The sequence below is a fragment of the Myxocyprinus asiaticus genome, chromosome 22, assembly GCF_019703515.2.
Source record: "Myxocyprinus asiaticus isolate MX2 ecotype Aquarium Trade chromosome 22, UBuf_Myxa_2, whole genome shotgun sequence".
Classification (NCBI taxonomy): Eukaryota; Metazoa; Chordata; class Actinopteri; order Cypriniformes; family Catostomidae; genus Myxocyprinus; species Myxocyprinus asiaticus.
In genome coordinates, this window is record NC_059365.1 from 37,852,364 (window position 1) to 37,873,175 (window position 20,812).

The 20,812-nt window shown below is 35.4% G+C and overlaps 1 protein-coding gene across 1 annotated transcript in view; it reads left to right on the top strand.

Annotated features, from left to right (window-relative positions):
• The window catches only part of tbc1d2 (TBC1 domain family, member 2), a 35,478-nt gene that overhangs the window by 11,683 nt on the left and 2,983 nt on the right, over positions 1-20,812 (top strand). The window contains exons 4-13 of the mRNA XM_051649302.1: positions 6,929-7,052; positions 7,770-7,888; positions 8,628-8,860; positions 12,741-13,124; positions 13,805-13,915; positions 14,213-14,385; positions 15,934-16,431; positions 18,535-18,655; positions 19,625-19,810; positions 20,067-20,188. Of these exons, the coding sequence (XP_051505262.1) occupies positions 6,929-7,052; positions 7,770-7,888; positions 8,628-8,860; positions 12,741-13,124; positions 13,805-13,915; positions 14,213-14,385; positions 15,934-16,431; positions 18,535-18,655; positions 19,625-19,810; positions 20,067-20,188 (2,071 nt within the window). The remainder of the gene's footprint in view (positions 1-6,928; positions 7,053-7,769; positions 7,889-8,627; positions 8,861-12,740; positions 13,125-13,804; positions 13,916-14,212; positions 14,386-15,933; positions 16,432-18,534; positions 18,656-19,624; positions 19,811-20,066; positions 20,189-20,812) is intronic.

The window sequence follows — 20,812 nt, forward strand, 5'->3', positions numbered from 1 at the left end:
AGTCAGATGTTGTTTGGAATTTTAAAAAACACCTCTCTCAAGACTCCTGCCCTCTGCTCTGTCCAGCTGTCTTTGATCATCTGTCGGTTTGTTGTCTGTACAGCTGGAGCCCCCTGCTAACAAATCTCAGAAAAAAAAATCATTAATATGGTGGCTTGATTAATTGTGTTAATTATTTTATGCATTATATTTCATATAATATATATATCACGCTGAATTAACGTGTCTTATGTATGACATTGCTAACTATTTGAATGGATGTTATTATACAGTGTTACCAAAAAAGGTATATCCTGAGTACCTAAAAATCTGTTGTCAAACCTCTGTGGTGAATATCTGGTGAACATTGTCACAGATTTGCTGCAAATTCATATTTTCACATGCAAATGAAACTTCTGCACATTTGCTACAAATTAGCCACAAGTTTGGTACAAATACACATATAATATTATAAACAAAAAATAATAAATATGAGTTATCAGTTAATAAAAATGAACAGAAAATATATACACATGGTTATGAGGCCAAGAGTACTCCATACTTAATTGTTGTGTGATAAATAAACAAAAAAGAAAGAAAGCAAGATTTTGTCACTTTACAAGACTGGTAAAGTAGATATAACACAATGCTTTAATGCTAATTATATTCCATACCCTCTACATGCAAATAATCGGCTTGACTCATTAACCCTATAACGCCGCGTGTGTCAAATTTGATACGCTATTTTCTAAAGCCTGTGCATAATTTTTTTTTTCTCCCCAATTTGGAATGCCCAATTCCCAATGCGCTCTAAGTCCTCGTGGTGGCATAGTGACACGCTTCAATTCATGTGGCGGAGGACGAATCTCAGTTGCCTCTGCGTCTGAGACCATCAATCCGTGCATCTTATCACGTGGCTTGTTGAGCGCGTTACCGCGGAGACATAGCGTGTGTGGAGGCATCACTCTATTCTCCGCGGCATCCACACACAACTCACCACGAGGCCAATTGAGAGCAAGAACCACATTATAGCAACCACGAGGAGGTTACCCATGTGACTTCACCCTCCCTAGCAACCGGACCAGTTTGGTTGCTCTGTCATTATAAATATCTCATTATTTTACATTACAAGCTATTATGATGTCATCTTACCATAAGTTCATAAGACAAAAAGTTTTACAATGTCCCTTTTTTTATATGTCAATATAGCATTTGGTGCAAAAATACATATGATAAAAATTGTTTATTGAAAAAATAATATTTTATTTATTTGTATTTAATGTGCTGAATTGAACTGTGATACATTTCAATCCATATTTATAGACCAAGGAGAGGAAGTTGTCATGGCCAAACTCTCAAACATTTAGTATCTCTGAAAAGCCCAGGGAGTCCTCTGATAATACCCCAAGATTTACCACCATGTATGGGCTAAGAAAAACTTAAATAACAAATGTCCTACACAAACAATGTATTGCTGGGCCTCAGGATGGTAATGACCTTTTAAGAATAATGTATCAAATACATTTTTTTTATGATTTCTTTTTTACGTTTGTCTAATGTCCTAAAAACAGATTAATGTCAACAAATTAGAATTTTCTGACAATTCTTTCATACGTTAGTCTTTACAGGGTTAATATTGCAAATACATGCATCTTTTTCAGGAAACCAAGTAGGACTGGGCTTATAATCAAGAGTGCTAAAAACAGGTTCATGCCTTTTAGACAGAAGACATTCACTTCCAATCGCAAACACTGGTTTTCAGGCATTTGGACACAGCTGCTGGATGACACAGTCAAATGCAGGAAATGAGAAACTAAATTTCTGAGCAGCTGAGGAGGAATTTTTGTGTAGAATCTTAAATACTGCACCATGTGACCAACCAAATATCGCCTAAAATTAGGCTACATTTAGAAACAATTATTTACTTTTAGTTTCACTCTGTGGTGGTTCATATATAGCATATGTGTCTTGTAGGCAGCACCTTTGTCATTATCAGGAATTTCAGGCATGCTGAGGCATGATAGAACTTCACCCTGTTTTAAAAACGCAGAAGAATAGAACATTGTCTTGTTACATCATTTGCAGAAAACAGGGTGGAACAGAACACAGCAGAACAGTAGGTGATAGAATAATTACTCAACAGAACTGAGTAAAATGAATGGGACAGTCTTTATTTTTCCAGTATTTTTTTCCCAGTTATTTTTCCGTCAGTATCTACAGAGCCTGTTAGAGGACAAGAAGGGAATTTTTGTTTCTGAAATAGTCATGCGTTCCCTCTCAATAGTTTAGCGTTTTCTCACCAAAAGGTTTGCATTCCCTAATAATAGCTTTATGAAAATTAACCATGGTTTTACTATAGTAGCCATTGTTAGCCTATGGTATTTATAGTAAAACCAAAATAAATGTTGTGGTTACTGTGTATTTACTACAAATAACACAGTTCTACAGTGGTTACTGTAGTAAAACCATGGTTAATTTTCTTGAAGGTGCACTCAGTAATTTTTTCCTCATTAAAAAAGATTAAATCCTAAAGACATTTTTAAATATATGTAGAAAATGTGCACTCAAATTAAAGTGAAGACTCCAGTCATATCAGTAACCTTATAAAAGCTGTTTTATTCTACACGGAGAGGGTCCGCACATGGGGGCTGCCATGTTAGAATCACATGACCAGCCGAATACTACTCGTTCACTTTCACTCATTGATTAAATTAATCATGACTGACTGTGAATATAAAATTTCTACAATGGCAACTGAAACTGAAAACTATTGATTTTAAATTATGCTGCATCCAAGCGACTAGGTGTCAGTGTAAGTCCAAGATGACACAAAGACAAAAGTTACTGAGCGCACCTTTAAGGGATAGATAAGGCTATTATAAAGCTGGGGTGGGTCTGGCGTAGTGTGCAAAAGCACAGAACGGGTAAGCAGAAGGTTGCTGGTTCAGTCCACACAGCCACCACTATTGTGTCCTTGAGCATGGCACTTAACTCCAGGTTTCTTTAGGGGGATTTTAATGAGTGGAGTGTACTGTACTGTAAGTCGCTTTGGGTAAAAAAAATCCCTGTCCTCTAAGTAGCACTGTAAGTATCAAATAGACAGTGTAGAATATTTGTTCTCTTCTAATGAACCATCTGCAGTGACTTAATTATATGAGCTGGGAGGCCTGCCAATAGAGCATTACAGTAGTCCAATGCTGAGATGACAAGAGCTTAGACCAGGAGCTGTACAGCATATTCAGACAGGAAGAGTTTGATTTTACTGATGTTGATGATGGTCTTCAAACACTATTCCCAGGCTGTCCTGGTAGGCATCTGTATTGCGATGTTGTGATCAACAGGTGGGTTGGCAAGAGTCACAAGGATTTCTATCTTGGCAAGGTTGAGATAAAGGTGGCATTTTTTCATCCAGGCAGAGATATCTGAAAGGCAGGAAGAGATACAAGCTAATGGTGGAGTTGTCAGGCTGGAACGACAAGTAGAGCTGCATATCATCTGCATAGCAGTGATAGGAAAGAGAATCCTGTGCCTTTATGATCAGACCTGGTCATATGTTTATAGAGAAGAGGAGGGGGCCAAGCACTGAAACCTGAGGCACACCAGATGTTAGTTAATGTGATTGGACCTTGAAGGATCTGCCTGTTAGGTATGACAGCTAAGTTTGTGCAGTTCAAGTTATGCCAAGCATGAGGATGAATGATTCTGAGTTAGCTCTTGTCAGTTGGCAGGGTTTCAGCGACAAACCAAAGGGCAGTCTCGGTGGAATGTACTCTTTCGAAGCCAGATTGATATTTTTCAAGTGGGTTTTTCTGTGAAAGAAAAGCAGATAGTTGGACACTCCTTTTCAAGAGTTTTTGATTAAATAAACTGTATTAAATTCATTACATTTGTATTAAATTGGCCATTGGCCACTAGGGATGGGCATTTTCAAGTAGCCGAGTACTCTAACCCACAAAACATTAAAATATCAGTTAAGTTACAAATAAGTTTGACACATACATAAAATGTATATTTTGTTTTAGTCACAAATGTTACCAAGAACGGTTTCAAAATAAGCTAATTTAAATAAAAAACATTTTTTAAAAATGATTTTTTGGGGGGGGGAAATGAAGTGAACAACATGCATTAATAATGATAATTAAATAATAAAAAAATTTAAAAATTGTTAAAAACATTTGCACTCAGCCGGAGCTTACATAGAAACCAGTACTGATGGCATTAGGGTAATGCACATTTATAAACTATGAGTCTTTATAAAAAGGTTATATCATTTTTAGCATTTCACATGTTATTATTCAGAAAAACAAGTGGTGAAAGTTGTCTTTTTATAAAATGCGCTCTGTCCGTGTTCAGATATTTAACGCACATACACACATACTGGTCTGATCAGCTTCAGAGTTTCTTGTACCACTTCATTGTCCGTTTATGTGCATGACTCCAACAAGAACTGAATACCAATAGATTGGAATTCAATATGAATCAAAATATTACAAGTAATGCCATACTTGGCATTGCTTGAAAGCACACAAAGACGCCATCATATCTCCTTCTGTCTCATACCTCACCTTGACGACACTCATCCATAGTGCAAACCTTGCAAATCACTGGTACGCAGTACCTGCACTTCTATAATTTAGTTTACAGAGTACCGGCAGTTTTACTTGCGTACCAACATTTCTCTGAGTCTCCCGGTACAATGTAATTGCTTTATTTAATGTCAGTCAATGGGTGATTCAATGCAGCAAAACATGAACCAACAACTTTTAGGTGAGCACATTTTATCGCATTTAATCACATGTATTTATGCAAATTGCTTAGCTGTTAGGTCAGTAAAAACTACAGATTAAAAAAAATATATATGTCACAGCAGTTGCTACAGAAATGATGTCAGCTCATATGCACAAATGTTTCAACAAAATCAATTATGAAAACTGAACCTTGAAAGAAAATTCACATTCTTCAAGTGGTAAACGGGCATGTCTCATCTGTTCAGCATCTGTAGTGCACGTAAAAAAGTGATAACGTGAAGCTTCACTGAACCTGCATATATCCTGATTGTTTTTGGTTCTACACAGATGTGTGTCCGCGTTCTCAATCCCTAACATCATCAAATCAGTTTGTTCTCATTTTACTAATAATTATCTGCACAAGTATCTGGCTCCTGCACAGATTCACCATACTGTATGTCCAGGACAAGGAAAGGCTAATTTTCCCATCATTGAATGGGAGGATAATAGAGAAAAATTAAGAACAGACATTGCTCTTTTTTCAGTTTTATATTTATTTTATGTAAAAAGACAGTTCTACATTAGATTGCAATTGTTTTATTACGGGGTATTGTCAAAGATACGGACTTTAGCAGATCTAAATGTTCTTCCTCAGTTTTCATTAACAATAACCCTACATTTGTTCTTTAGCCAGATCTTAAGAAGAGGAAGTCTGCTATACTGTAGGATTTTTACAGTCCTTTAAGATAGTTGCTTGTCAGACTGTACGATATGAACGCATTGATATCGCCATGGCACATTGTGCGACATTATTATAAATATACACATTGTAGCCAACTGTGGTCCCAATTGTCCCGATCAGTGAACGTGATTCGCGTTGCTGGAGCGTTGTGGAACAGAAGCGAAACGGCGAGATTTGCCCAGAGGAGCATTTTTTTTTTTTTTCTGAAAGTCAGGACATCAGCATTTCCGTTGCTCCAGTACCACTCCATCACGAGCATAGGCTAACATATAAAAACAAAATGGATTTTGTCAAATAGGCCTATAAGACATCCTGATCACAAATACAAAAAATTACAGATGTTGAGAATGAACGCCAGTGGGGGAGGTAGCCTACAGTAATAATTAGCTACCACAAGCAACTATTCATTGTGGAAATAAAAAGAATTGTGGGCCAAAAAATTACAAACTTCTCCGATCACATATGGAAAAACAAAAAAGGTGGGTTATAGTATGTCTTTCTCCTGTTTTAGTAACCTATCGGCCATGCAAAATTTCGAAAATTCATATAGGCTGATAATATATCACGCTTGCAAATTCCCTATGGATAATGCACAAACATGACATAGATTTCTATAATTGTATTCAACTGTATCTGGTGATTTGGTTTAAAACGTCCCATAAATACTTACCAGTGTATGTGGTGTGTACCTTAACTAAAAAAGTTTACAGATGTTTAAAGTAAATTTATGAAAAGTAAAATAGTAATTAAATTAAAGTTGTTAAGAAAATGCATGATAAATGTAAAGAAAAATAAATGTGTTAAGAAAATGCAATCATTTATTTATTTTTGTTTTGTAAGCTCTGTATTTATTTAATTCAGGGAATAATGCTTTCATATTGCTAAAGTGGTACACTTTTCTCCAAGTATTTTCTGCTTATATATTTATTAAAACTTTTTATGTAATAATGAAAAGAAGAAAAAAAACATTGAAAGAGCTTGAGTAGAGTAATAACTGGGCGCAAATGTTGCTATGGTGATGAAAACGTGGAGCAAGTTTCTTTCCAAGTGAATTGGGGTGCGAGAGAGGAGCGGAATATCTCATCTGGCCGTTGTAATAGCAGTCACGCTATACGGCTGCAATGCTAAATGTCTGACAATGCCAGAACTTCGTCAGAGGCTAAAGATCATCGCAAAGGCTATTAATCGGCCGTCTGTGAACATGTTACACTGAACGTTGTAAGATTGCCGATTTTGCCCTACGACGACAGAAATCCTTTAGGATTCCTGAAATTTGTCTCAGACGACAGAATCGTGGCCAAAATCGCACGGTGTGCACCGGGCTTTAGGGTTAGGGTTAGTATGGGTTAGGGTTAGTATGATCGATACAGTCATGTCTATAAAGATGACATTTTATACATTATTTCTCTTTCAATTTGCATTTGGATGTAATTAATACTTGAAGTTTGTTGAATGTACTTTGTATTTTTGTTTTTTTCAGCTGATTTCTTGCCCATGGTTAAAACTCCTTCTGGCCTGGTGGGCGAGGAAGCTGCCAGTCTACCTGCACCAGGAGTAAACAACCCTCTCAATGTGTCAATCAAACACCCTCTGATTGAGCTGCAGTGAGTGTCTGTGGTTATTTTGCTATCTTGCAGGTATTTTCTGGGTATTAATAGGGATGGCGTGGGATATTTCTAGGGTAAAATGAAATATAGCTCACACTGGCAACCTGCATCAGTATCTTCCAAAAATAGTTGTGTTGTAATTCTCAGAATTTCTCTGGAGTTATGATTTTAAGGAAGTTAGACCCCTTATTCAGGCAAAATTTCCTTAGAATGGTACTCTCGCTTACGTAAGTGACCAAGCTGCAGTGTTCAAGTTGACTCATGTCTTATGGGGGTCCATTAAATAGGCAAGATCAGAAATGTATGTGATCCAGCCGTGTAATAAACTATATTACAACAATTTTGCTGGCAAAATGAGCATCATCACAGAAGTCTGTTGAATTTGCCTATAGCAGGGGAATTGAAGATCACAATTAAATCCCTTTTGCGGAGACACATACGTATAAGTGACCAAGTGTAAATGATACCTAATTGAAAAGCAATCCGATCTGTAAAGAAGTATGAAGTAACCACCTGTAAATACCCCGATAGGAAACACATCTGTCTCAATGAGGATGGGGGAAGCGGATATTTCTGTCAATGCTATTTCTAAATAAAACAACATGAAAAAAGAGTATTTCACAGTAATGTGCCATTTAAAAAATGTAAATGAAAAAAACATGAATTATTATTGTGATTTATTTCTTGAATGGTGTCTCTGTGTTTGTATGACAGGAATACAATGCATAGTCTGCTTTGCCGACAGTCCCAGGAAATACGAGAAAGTGTTTTCCATGTGGATGCTAATCACGTCCCAAGTGACACCCAAAAAACACCCTCATCTAAAGCATCAAGTAAGCATCAGCACTTTCTCACCAAAAAATGATTATAACACAGAAGGGTAGAAACTATTATAATGATTTTCACGGATGTATGATGTATTTATATCCATTCAAAACTTTAAAGCTACGAAAAGAACATAAAATATGCATAAAGCTTATCCATATGACTTGAAGGGTTTAATCCATGTCTTCTGAAGTGATACAATCGGTTTTGGGTGAGAACAGACTAAAATGTATCTCCTTATTCACTATAAATCTTGACATCAGCAGTCTCCTTGATGCATTCATGGAGCTTGAATGTTTTCATTTTTGAGTGAACTATTCCTTTAACATAACGTAATGTCACATAATTAACATTCATAAGCCAAGCTTATAAGTTGTATAATGTGTTCCCCCACTTTTTAGATCATTCTTATGCCCCTGCTGTAACACATAAAAACGAATCCACTTGCATACAAAAATGTACGTTTTTCGATGTTGAAATAGTTTCTCCTATCCCAGCGTAATATGTAGAGTATAGCTGATATGTAAAAGTATATTTTGCCATTTTTAGGTTGATTCCCCCGACAGTGTAAACACTGCCCGACACAGCAACATTGACTCCAATTAGACACCAATAGCATGAGTTTGGGGCGGGACTATCTGTTTTAAAAACAGTCATTAGTTTTGCAATTCTGTTTAGTGCCACTAGTGGTGCAGAAATTACACACTTCTCCAATTTCACCATCTCATGACCATCCTTTCTCCACAGCTTTTCCAGTCCCCACACCTGGCTCCTCTCAAACCCCAGAATCTTCTAAAGCCAGGTGTCAAAGCCTGCACGAAAACCTGCTAGGTCAGCGTTTCTCCACTGTGCCACCAAACAGGAAGAATAGCAAAGAAAAATCCAAACCTCCGGAACTTAAGGGTGCTTATGCTTTTGAACACATGTCTCACCTTCATCAGGAGAATCTTTCACTGGCTGAGGAGGTCAAAGCACAGAAGGTAAAGTGTGGACAGTAAGACTGGATATTAATTGTTGCTTTATCTTCCTGCTGGATTATTGAACAACTAAAACTTTGTTTCATTATAATGTATAATTTGTGGTACCTGCAAAGACAAGCATCACTATTACTATTGCTCGTTAGTGACCAGAATATTATAGAGACAGGGTTCTTTTGACTTGCCTACATAATAGTAATGGGTGGCTATTTGCACACCAATTGACTATGAAAAAAAAAAAAAAACACTTTAAATCCAACTACATATTTCATCACATTGCCTATTCTCTAGTGGTTGGTAAAAAAAAAAAAAAAACAAAAAAAAATATATATATATATATATATATATATTTGAACGGTCTTGATATTGATTCTTAAATCACAAGATCGATCTTTTACGCTGTGCAACCCTCCACTATACTGAGAGGAAATCAATCACATTTGCTACCAAATTTTGAGCTATGCAACTGAAATGTATATACTGAATTTGGCAACTGGCTGGTAAATGTTTACATTTCACTAACCAGTAATTGTGTAGTGTAGTGGTGGAGTTTTCAGCAGCGAGATCCTTTCACTGTGTGTTGAGAGTAAAAGTTGTTCTGTGTAATGTGTGTGTGTCCAAAGACGAGAGCCACGCAACCCATTTGTCATTGTATAATGAAAATGTCTCTTTTAATACCCTTTCTGTTCTCTACAGTCAATTGTTGATCAAAAACAACAAAACATATTTACTTTTAACATTTAAATCTAATCATGCATGGCACAGATTAGATAAAGCCATTTGAGTCCTCTCTCAACAATTTGCACTCATCTACAGATGCTCTTTACAGAAATGCCGGTTTAGAATCAGAAGAATCAGAATCAGCTTTATTGCCAAGTATGCTTACACATACAATGAATTTGTCTTGGTGACAGAAGTTTCCAGTGCACAAACAATACTGTCTCTTTAACAATATATATATATTGTTAAAGAGACAGTACCAGTTTTAGCATGTTTCCAACAAATCAATGTAAATGCTTGTAAATAGTACAAATTATGCAATTAAACAAAAAACATGTAACAAAAAATAATATATGAAATATAATATCTCATTTATTGATTGAATATATTTATTTGTTCATTTAAAAAAATTTGACTAAAATGATGAAAAACGAATAAAATGTAATTAGTAAAATTAATATTTTCATAATGTACCTAATTTGAAGGTCCCCTGTATGATTAACAGTATTATCTGGGAGAGAATGTATTTTATATGTAAGCAAAAGGGACATTAAAACTGAAATATTCCCATATGAATCGATATTGAATCAAATCGAAATTGGAATTGAATCGAAAGCTTGTGAATCAGAATCAAATCAGGAAATCTGTATCAATACCCAATCCCCATCATTTCCTTGATACTATACTAAAATTATGTTATTTTACTATATGTTATTAAACTATATCTAATGATACACTACATATTTATATTATTATATTTTATACTATTATATTGAACACTAGTATATTATACTCTTATAAAAGTTTGTTAAAAACAAAATGAAAATAAGTTTTGTTAGTATTATTTTATTAAACTATAAGCAATTATATACGTATATGTTATAAACAGCATATGTTTTTATATTATATAATATTTTATTGTAGTATATGTTATTATTTATCAATTAAAAATGTTAATTACATGCTATGGCGATTAATTAATCAAATTAATTGCAATTAATCGAAAATATCGATATTATTTAAACAAAAGCCCTCGAATAAAAATAATTCAGTATATTATAAATAATTATATTTGACTAATTTTAAATAAAATATACCTGTATAATAAATATAATAATTCAGATAATTCAATTACATTACATTATTGTGGCAGCCGAGTAAAGCATTGATTAGATGGACAATATAACAGTTGGCTTTAGAAGGCAATATATTATTTCAACAGTGTTTTTAGGATGCTTTTTATTTAAAGCTTAAGTATGTAATTTCTGCGCCACCAAACGAAATTGCAAAAATAAACATGGTTTTCAAAGCTTTCTGAAAATGCCCCCCTTCTGCCATTATCGAACAAACAGATAGTCCCGTCCCCAACTCACGCCGCTGGTCGCATCAGTGTTATTTTCTCTCGAGACGGGTCGCTCAAAAAAAACAATTGAACTTTCACAGCACCACAGAGACACAGTGTTTAGATTTTTCAAGAAAATTAACCTATAAATGGCTTATTTATGGCTGTCTCTGCATATTAAGCTGGGATAAGAGAAAGTATTTTTACACTGCAAAAGTTACATACTTTAGCTTTAAACATAGTTTAAACCCAAGTCTCGAGACCCCTACATTGTCTGCTGTCGGTAAGTGTAATGTGTTGTAATGATGGGTCGTTCATGAATGATTCATTAATTTTGAACAAATCTTTTATATGACTCAGAAGAACGAGTAGTCTCAGAGAGTGATTCGTTAATTTTGTCCTAGAGATGCCCATAACATGGGCAAAATTCTTGCTTGTGTTTCGTTCATTTGATGCGGGAACAGCTGAATAGGATCTTTACAGGAAACAGAATTGATTAGTTCACCTCCCGAGTCTTCAGGTATGAGTCTTTCGTTCATTTGACACGTGACAGACTCATAGGTACCCATAGGATCTGTACAGGAAACAAAACTGATTAGTTCACCTCCCGACTCAGTCTTCATGTACAAGTCGTTCATTGACAGCCGCATAGGCTCTGTATTGCAAACAGAAGTTACTTAATACCTCCCAACTTAATACTCCCAACAAGCGGTTTGTGATGCTTTATTTTCGCCCTTACAGTTTCACTAAGTGTTTCTGATCTCTAATTTTAGCTTCTTTATTTCTTGCAATTCATAACTTTGTGAATATTTCTGTCATTTTTTTTTTTTTTTTCATAACATTGAATCTGGTAATAAAGAGTAATGTTTTAAACTTTGAATGACTTTTATCTTCTCATCAGAAAATATCATAGACTACAAGAGCTAGAAGAAAACCCCATCCCCTCATTGTATTATTTATTTATTTCTTATGTTCTTGTTGGGAACTGTAGACCCAAATCAAATATGCCTTACAGAATTTCCCTTTGAATTTACTGATAGTTAGCTAAGACCATTTTACTTTAATTTTACACTTGGGAGAAAATATTGTGTCAACACTTCCTAATACATGAAACTAATTCATCGTGACAATTCTTATGATTTTAAAATGTCATTTATTGCCATACTGACATGTACTGATCACGATACAAACAACTGCAACATACTGACTGTGAGCTGTAAAGAAAAAAATTATGAAAAAGACCGGAAATTGTCACTCGTGAACGAGTGCTAAGCCTATTAGTGGTCACGTGACAAATGAACGAAGATCCTAAGACTGACTCGGGGTGAACTAATCAATTCTATTTCCTGTACAGAGCCCACGTGGCTCTCACATAACAAATGCATGAAAGACTTGTACCCGAAGACCGACTCGGGAGGTGAACTAATCAATTCTGTATCCTGTAGAGCTTATGCGGCTCTCACGTGACAAACAAACAAAATTACTTGAATAAAGATTTGTTCATTTTGCTGAACAAGACTCAAAGATCCAAGTCAGTAAAAAGATCCGATCTTCCCATCACTAGTGTGTTGCCTGTACAGAACTGCGTTGCCTGTGCAGCTTACTGCCCCCTGCTGAATGAGACTTGTAATAACATAAAGGTTGTACTTCAGCTAGAATTGCTTTGAAATTTCTATTTCAATTTACAAATAATTTTTATATAACTAATTGCACTGAATTAATGCGGTAAATCAACAGCCCTATTTATTATATGGTGTGTAAAGAGCCTTTAGGTGTGTAAAGAGCATCTGTCTAATATTAAAGTGTTTAATATGTTATCAGGAGTTGGTGGTGTTGTTACATAAGGTGGTGGAAGCTGCCCAGCTGGAAAAGTGCACCTTTGCTCAGTTTCTAGCAGCTGAGGGCGAGCAGGAACGGCTGGAGCTCCTCAGACACGGCGAACGAAGAGTGGCCAAACTGCAAGACCAAGTAGAGTCCCTGCAGCTGGAGAACGAGACTCTACAGAGGGACCTGAGTCAGCGGGACGCACATGTTGCTGAGCTCCAGGAGAGCGTGCAGCTCCTGATGCAGAAGAACCAGGCCAAACAGGAAGTCATACTCAAGCTATCTGAGAAGCTGGAAGCCTGCGATGCCAACCAGCAAAGCACCAATGGTGTGAAGTCAGAGACCTTTAAACAGCTAACTTTGGAGAGTGAGAATTTGAAAGTGAGAAAATGTTTGTAGAACCTTTTTTCTTATGTAATTTAAGGAATATTTCAACCAAAAATGAAAATTACTCACTCTCATGTTATTCTAAACCTGTATGACTTTCTTTTATCCATGGAACACAAAAAGAGAAATTTAGCGGAATGTTCAAGCTGCTTTTTTCCATACAATGAAAGTGAATGGTGACCAGCTTAAAAAATGACAAAAAGCACCATTAAAGTATCATAAAAGTATTTCATATGACTTGTGTTCTCTACTCCAATTCTTCTGAAGCCATATGATAGCTTTGTGTGAGAAACAGACTAAAAGTTAAATCATTATTCAATAAATACATCATTTTCTTCTCCGCCATATATCTTCATTCACATATATTCAAAATTGTGCTTCAAGACAGGTCACGGGCGTTTGACATCAAGGATGTTATTTGTTCTCAAGTGTCTTGTTACCGATCATGACACACCAAATTTGAATATGCAATTGTACAATCTCATGAATGAGATTTGAGAACTTAAATTTCAGTCTGTTCCTCACACAAAGCTGAAAAAAATGGAAAATCAATGCTGTAAATATGCATTATTTATGATCCAACCTTTTTATGCATGCTGAACCTCTTCCAAGCATGCTTACAGCTCTCTTACTGTAAATGCAATCATGATCCCATTGTTTGCTATTTGTTTCAGGATGATTTGAAGGCATATACAATTCAGAACAAGTTCCTGAACTCAGAGATCTACCAGCTGACAACACTTTGGAGGAAAAGCTCAGAGCAAGAGAAAAGTCTGATAGTAAAGGTGAAATGATTCTCTTACTACTTTTAAACAAGAAATAGAATAATCTCTGTTGTGTTATGTCTGGAGATGTTGCTATAATCACATAGCCTTCAAACAAACACTGTATTTCCTGTCAAAACATTACATCATTCAATGCATCTCATAACTCACTCAAGTTGTGCATCAAAGTTTAACAAAATTGAACAGGTAAATTTAGTCAGTCTTCACTCAGGTCTGAAAAAAAAAAAAAAAACTTGCCCTGGGACTCACAAAGGCATGTTGGAGGATAATGTTTGGGATCTTTACTGTGTGTGTTAGTGTGCTGTCCTGGAGGCCAATAACTGTCAGATGGAGAGCAGGTATCTGGGAATCCTTCAGAAGATTCAGCAGAGTGAGGAACTGAATTCAGAGCTGAGAGACGAAGTTAAGAAGGTGATTAAGGATTCGGTTCAGGCAGATCTGAACACTGCCACCAAGCTAAACCCCATCAGGTAAACACAGTTACCTCTATGCCTGAAATCTTAACGTTTTGTTGGAAATGGCTGGCTAAAGTTCATAGCGGACATCTTCGGATTATTAAAACATAGTGTGGCTTAGTGGTTAAAGATCTGTGCTGCTAGCCCAAAGGTTGTAGGTTGAAAACTCAAAAAAAAAAGAAAAGTTGAGCTTACAACACTATAGAGCGCAACAGTGCCCACCCACTTTTTTCAGCCATCTTGGTTCTCGGTTTTTCCCATTAAGTTTTTCCATAGGGATTTCATAAAATCTTTCATAAAAGAGTATTAAGCTAAGAATCAATCCATCCAGCTCCAAAGTGAATCATAATATCACAAACTTGTTTAAGGCAAAAAAGGATTTGAAATTCATACAAAACGACAAAGGTATAAGACTCTGTACTTAACGTCAATCCCATTAGTGTTGTTATCGAAATTAAAAAAATATTGGAAAAATATAAAACTATTGATTTAATGTTGTTGATAAAGTATAGAAAAAATATATATAATTATATTCATACTAGTGCTGTCAGTCGATTAAAATATTAAATCGCGATTAATTGCATGATTTTTCGTAGTTAATCGCGATTAATCAATGATTTCTAAAGTGCTGAAATGTGACTTTATATATACTTCTTTTTCTGTCAAAATGCATTTATTTTTTTATTACTTCTTAGGGAAAAAACTATTTGTAACAATAATGTTTTTTCAAACAAAGAATTCCACAGTATAAAGATAGAAATGCACTAAAATAGCACCACTTCAAGTAACATTAAACATTTCCCAAAGTCTAAGAGGGATGTTAACTAATTGAAATATCTAGTCCCTATAGTTTGCGGTTTCATTGCAATGGGCATTAAATCTCTTAAACCCTCATCCTCCAAATTATTAATAGTGGCTATACACTTTCCTAAAGCAATTGTGAAGCCGCATTTACATGATTTGCTGCTTTGAACTCCACATGAAAAGCACTTGCAGAGAATGTCTTGTTTTGCTTTTAGCGCTGGCACTGTCCACGTAATGATACTTCATCTGAATTGTCTGGAACGTGACACAGGGTAAATGCTGATGCATCAGTCCAGCGGGTCATGTGAATGCGAATTATCACAGGTCCCATATCGGTTTGTTTTGTACAAAAATTAAAGTTAAGATGTCCTTTCTCCATCACTTGCTCATTGAAACGGAATCGCTGTTGTGTGTGTGTGTGTGTGTTTGTGGTGTGTGTGTCAGTGTAATAATCCCCAGACACATCGCAAAGGTTTCGCCCTATTCCAACCAGTGTTCAGAACTCACTTGGAGCTGAATGAAATATCAAAATCTAATGTGAAAATCGGTAAATGCGTTAATTGCGATAAAGAAAAATTAAAGTGTCAAACATTTTAAATTAATCGCATGCCGCGTTATTTTTCGACAGCTCTAATTAATATATATTTAAAATAGTGAGTTTTCTATTATTTTGAACTATTTTTTAGCTGTACTTTTCATTATTGAATGGATTACAAGTTTCTGTTTGTCCTCACACTAACAATTCACAATCTTCCACAGTGATTATGATGAGTATGGCTTTAAAATTGCCATAGACTACAAAGCTGAGGACCTGAAACTTCTTGCTAAGATCCAGGCCCTGGAGATCCGATCCCAAAACCTGCTGAACCAAGAGGAATGCGACGGGATATTGTTGGCTCGCTGCTCTCAGCTCCTGTTTGGACGTCCTGAAGAGGAGCTTTCCTCATCACCAGAACTGAAGAGTCTCCTCCGGACAGGATTACCACACGAGTACCGTGCCAAGGTGTGGCATTTTATGATACACACTAGAACCAGACAGTTTAGAGAGCGTTATCCTGACCACTATCAAGAACTGTGTGAGAAGAGTAGAACCTCTCCTCACCTGGTGCCCAGACAGATTCAGCTGGACCTGGATCGCACGCTGACCAACAATCAACACTTCTCTCCTTCAAGCTCTTTGATTCCACAGCTGGAAAGAGTGCTGCAGGCCTTCTCATGGCAAAATCCCACTGTCGGATACGTCCAGGGACTCAACAGGTATTTCGAATGCCAATACTGAACACAAACATCCTCTTAAACAATGTAATAATATAACTTATACAGTTGGTAATTGGTGCAGAGCCCACAATAGAAGTGAGAGAGAGAGAATTGTTATTGTTTGCAAGAGAAGATGAAATGTGTCATTTCTGCACTACTAGCATCACCAAACAGAATGACATTTTTCAAACAGATTCCAGAAAACTTTCCTGTGTTCCATTGGTTGTACAAACAGATAGTCCCACCCCAAACTCACACCATTGGTTGAGCCAGTGTTGCTGTGTCGCTCAAACAAACAGCAATGTTTTGATAGCTCCACAGAGATACACTTATAGGTTAAATCAACCCAGAAATAGCTTACTTATAGTTGTCTCTGCGTATTAAGCTATAGTACGAGAAAGTATTTTAACATTGAAAAAATGACACCTCGGCTTTGTAGGTGAAGTTTGTCATTTGATGTGTGTGTCTAAACACTGTGACACTTTCAAAACACTTTTCTGTTTAAATCAAATTTATTTTTCTATTTCTTGGATTAGTTCACTCAAATGTTTCTTTTGAGTAATCCAATATGTCAGCTTCTCAGTCAGTGATGTTTGGGGACCTTTAATAAGCTCTTTATTGGGAAATTGACTTTGGATGTGCAAAAAACAGTTTAATGTTGTCAGGTTCAGCAACAAAAACTGCCCAGTTTTCTCACCTAAAAACCAAGTTACAAAAATGTCTCAATCTGAATCTAAATCTTAAATGCAAATGTTAAATCAAAATGTAAATCTTAAATATAATGTATACATTTTTAATGATATTGTTATACATTTATTAATAAATAAATAAAAATAACTATTAATTATAGATCAAAATATATCATTAAATATAAATATATTAAATGGAAATCTTGAATATAATATTTACAAAATGAGACATCATTTTCAGAATAATTATTATATTAGGAAATTGTTGTATATGTATATATATATATAGAGAGAGAGAGAGAGAGAGAGAGAGAGAGAGAGAGGATATTTTTATGCATTCATTAATAAATGTGAAACATAACCATTATATATAAATCTTTTATTTAATGTATACAAAATGAAACAACAGTTTTCAAGATACTTTTTTAGGATATTGATATACATACTGTATATTTTTAGGATATTTATAGACTTTCATTGATAAATATAATGTATACACACTGAAAATAAGGTTACTTTTCAGGATACTTTTTAGGATAATATATTAAAAAAAAAACATGAAATATAAATCTTAAAAATATTGAATAAAAAACAGTTAACATTTTAACAAAATTATTATTTAGGTAAATCTGGCAGAATTGGGTAGTTTTGTTGATTATCAGGCAAAGTTGTGCAGATTTTTGGTAAACACGAATTTTATATTGCCCCAATTGACTGGTTTGTCTAAACAATGGAAGACAATGTAAAAAAAAAAAATAAAAAAAAAAAATATATATATATATATATACTTTTTTTTAACAGTGTCTTCCATTATTCAGAAAACCAGGATATATATATATATATATATAAATGGAAAAAAAATATGAAGGCTTAACAAAGCACAAAGAGGCAGAGTATGTAGTAAAACAAGAACAGACATTGGCATTGTCGGGATTCTTTACAGAGTCGACAGGATAGCCTGGCTTCCATTGTCAACTCTTCCTATTACAAATAAGTGTTAACAAAGTTGGTGATGTAAACCAGACTTGCGTTTTAGTTACTAGCTAAAAGTTACTGGCCAGATAGTCAAGTGAGAGGTTTGTTGGGGTGTTTAGGCAATCTATTTTGGAAACAGTCATCATTTTTGCAAGTCTATTTGGTGCTGCTAGTGAGGTTGAAATTACACAATTCACCTTTACAATTTTAAGATGAGGTCAATCTAAATTTTAAGTGATGTCTGCTTTATCCACCTTAGTGACTACTGCTGAAAACCTATTAAAGCATTATCATTGGATATACTGACATCTTGTGGTCATCTATTGATTACCCACTTTATGAACTTGGCATTTTGCTTAGTAATACCATAGTCCTAAAAGTGTACACACCTATAATCTAAATCAATGTTAAATAACACCATCTATGCCTTTGTAAACAGACTGGCAGCCATTGCTCTGCTGGTGCTGCAGAAAGAAGAAGACGCCTTCTGGTGCCTGGTAGTGATTGTGGAGTACATCATGCCTCAAGATTACTACACTAAAGACCTGCTGGGCTGTCAGGTATCAACTCTTTCTTAGGAAATCTGTAGTGGTAAACAGATATGTTTTTTTAAATGGCAAATTCTGATATCTGATGGGCATGGTGGTTGTTGTAATGCCAGTATATAAATACAGATTAATGAATTAAACGTAACTATTTGTTTTACAATTTTTAGTACTCATAATTCACATAATTGTCTAAATACTTTTTAGTGCCATTAATTATATATACAGTACATATATATATATATATATATATATATATATATATATATATACACACCGATCAGCCACAACATTAAAAGCACCTGCCTAATATTGTGTAGGTCCCCCTCATGCCGCCAAAACAGCACCAACCCGCATCTCAGAATAGCATTCTGAGATGATATTATTCTCACCACAATTGTACAGAGTGGTTATCTGAGTTACCGTAGACTTTGTCAGTTCGAACCAGTCTGGCCTTTCTCTGTTGACCTCTCTCATCAACAAGGCATTTCCGTCCACAGAACTGCCGCTCACTGGATGTTTTTTGTTTTTGGCACCATTCGGAGTAAATTCTAGAGACTGTTGTGTGTGAAAATCCCAGAAGATCAGCAGTTACAGAAATACTCAAACCAGCCCATCTGGCACCAGCAATCATACCACGGTCCAAATCACAGAGATCACATTTATTTTTTTCCCCATTCTGATGGTTGATGTGAACATTAACTGAAGCTCCTGACCCGTATCTGCATGATTTTATGCACTGCTGCCACATGATTGGATGATTAGATAATTGCATGGATGATTGTGGGTGCCAGACGGGCTGATTTGAGTATTTTTGTAACTGCTGATCACCTGGGATTTTCACACACAACAGTCTCTAGAATTTAATGGTAACTCAGATAACCGCTCAGTTATTCTGAAATGTGGGTTGGCTCTGTTTTTGCGGCACGAGGGACCTACACAATATATATATATATAATTTTTCTCATCTTCCTTTTGCTGCAGGCAGATCAGCGTGTGTTAAAGGACCTCATGTGGGAAAAGCTGCCTCGACTCATGGCCCATCTGGAAGCACAGAGAGTAGATGTGTCACTCATTACCGTTGAATGGTTCCTGGTTTTGTTTGTGGAGAGTTTGCCCAGCCACATACTGTTTAAAGTATGGGATGCCTTCCTGTATGAGGGCACCAAGGTAACAAGCTATTCTTGGAAATATGTTTATTTCATCACTAGTGTCACAAACTTTCAGAGTTTTTGGGTCAGGTAATTTAGTGGTGACAAAAATTTCAAAAACTGGATGTCAAAATTGTTTTGGGTGAAATTAAGAGGGAATAATGAGAAATACCTACATTTACCATCATTGTATAAATCAGAATAGAACCCTTAAGTTCAAATACAGTACTATGATGTAATTAATCACTAAACCATTCGCTCATTTTTTTTCACAGGTGATATTCCGGTATGCATTAGCTCTGTTCAAATACAGAGAGGAGCACATCTTAAAGATCCATGATAGTGTTGAGATGTACCAGTACCTCCGTCTCTTTCCCAATACCATTGCAGATGGAAGGTGAGATGAAACGTAAAAACAGGAGAACTGATTGAGAGAGAAAGAAAAAGAAAGCACTATTAGACTGAGAATTTAATAGGAGTGTAAAAGGACAATATTAAAGCAACAGCGACTGTTTATATTATGCATTCTAAATGTATTCTTAAAACATTACAAAGGTATTCGTAATGCATATTGTAATTCATTAGATGTTTTCATAAACAATTGTAACTACAGTTATGCTATAATAGTTTCATTTTTTTAAAGGTATTATGAGAGAGTATAATAGAGTATAAACAGGACAAAAGTATTAAAATACTCTTATTATTAGTATAAAAATATAAATATATTAGAAGAATTCTGTATGTTAGTTATGTGGTTAGTTATTTAGGGTAACATACAAATAGTGTGCATTATAAAGTATTATGAATGCTTTATATAAACAGGCTTCATATATAAGTGTCACCAACTACACAGATCAGCTCTGTGTGTCTGCTTTCATTTCTCATCTTCTGTCCCTTCCACTCTTCCATCCATGTTAAAGAAGCTGTTGCTGGTGCTGACATAGCTATTTCTGCCACAGACATCTGCATATATAATTCATTGAGCCATGAAACAAAGAATGTTGTATGTGTGTGTATGAGA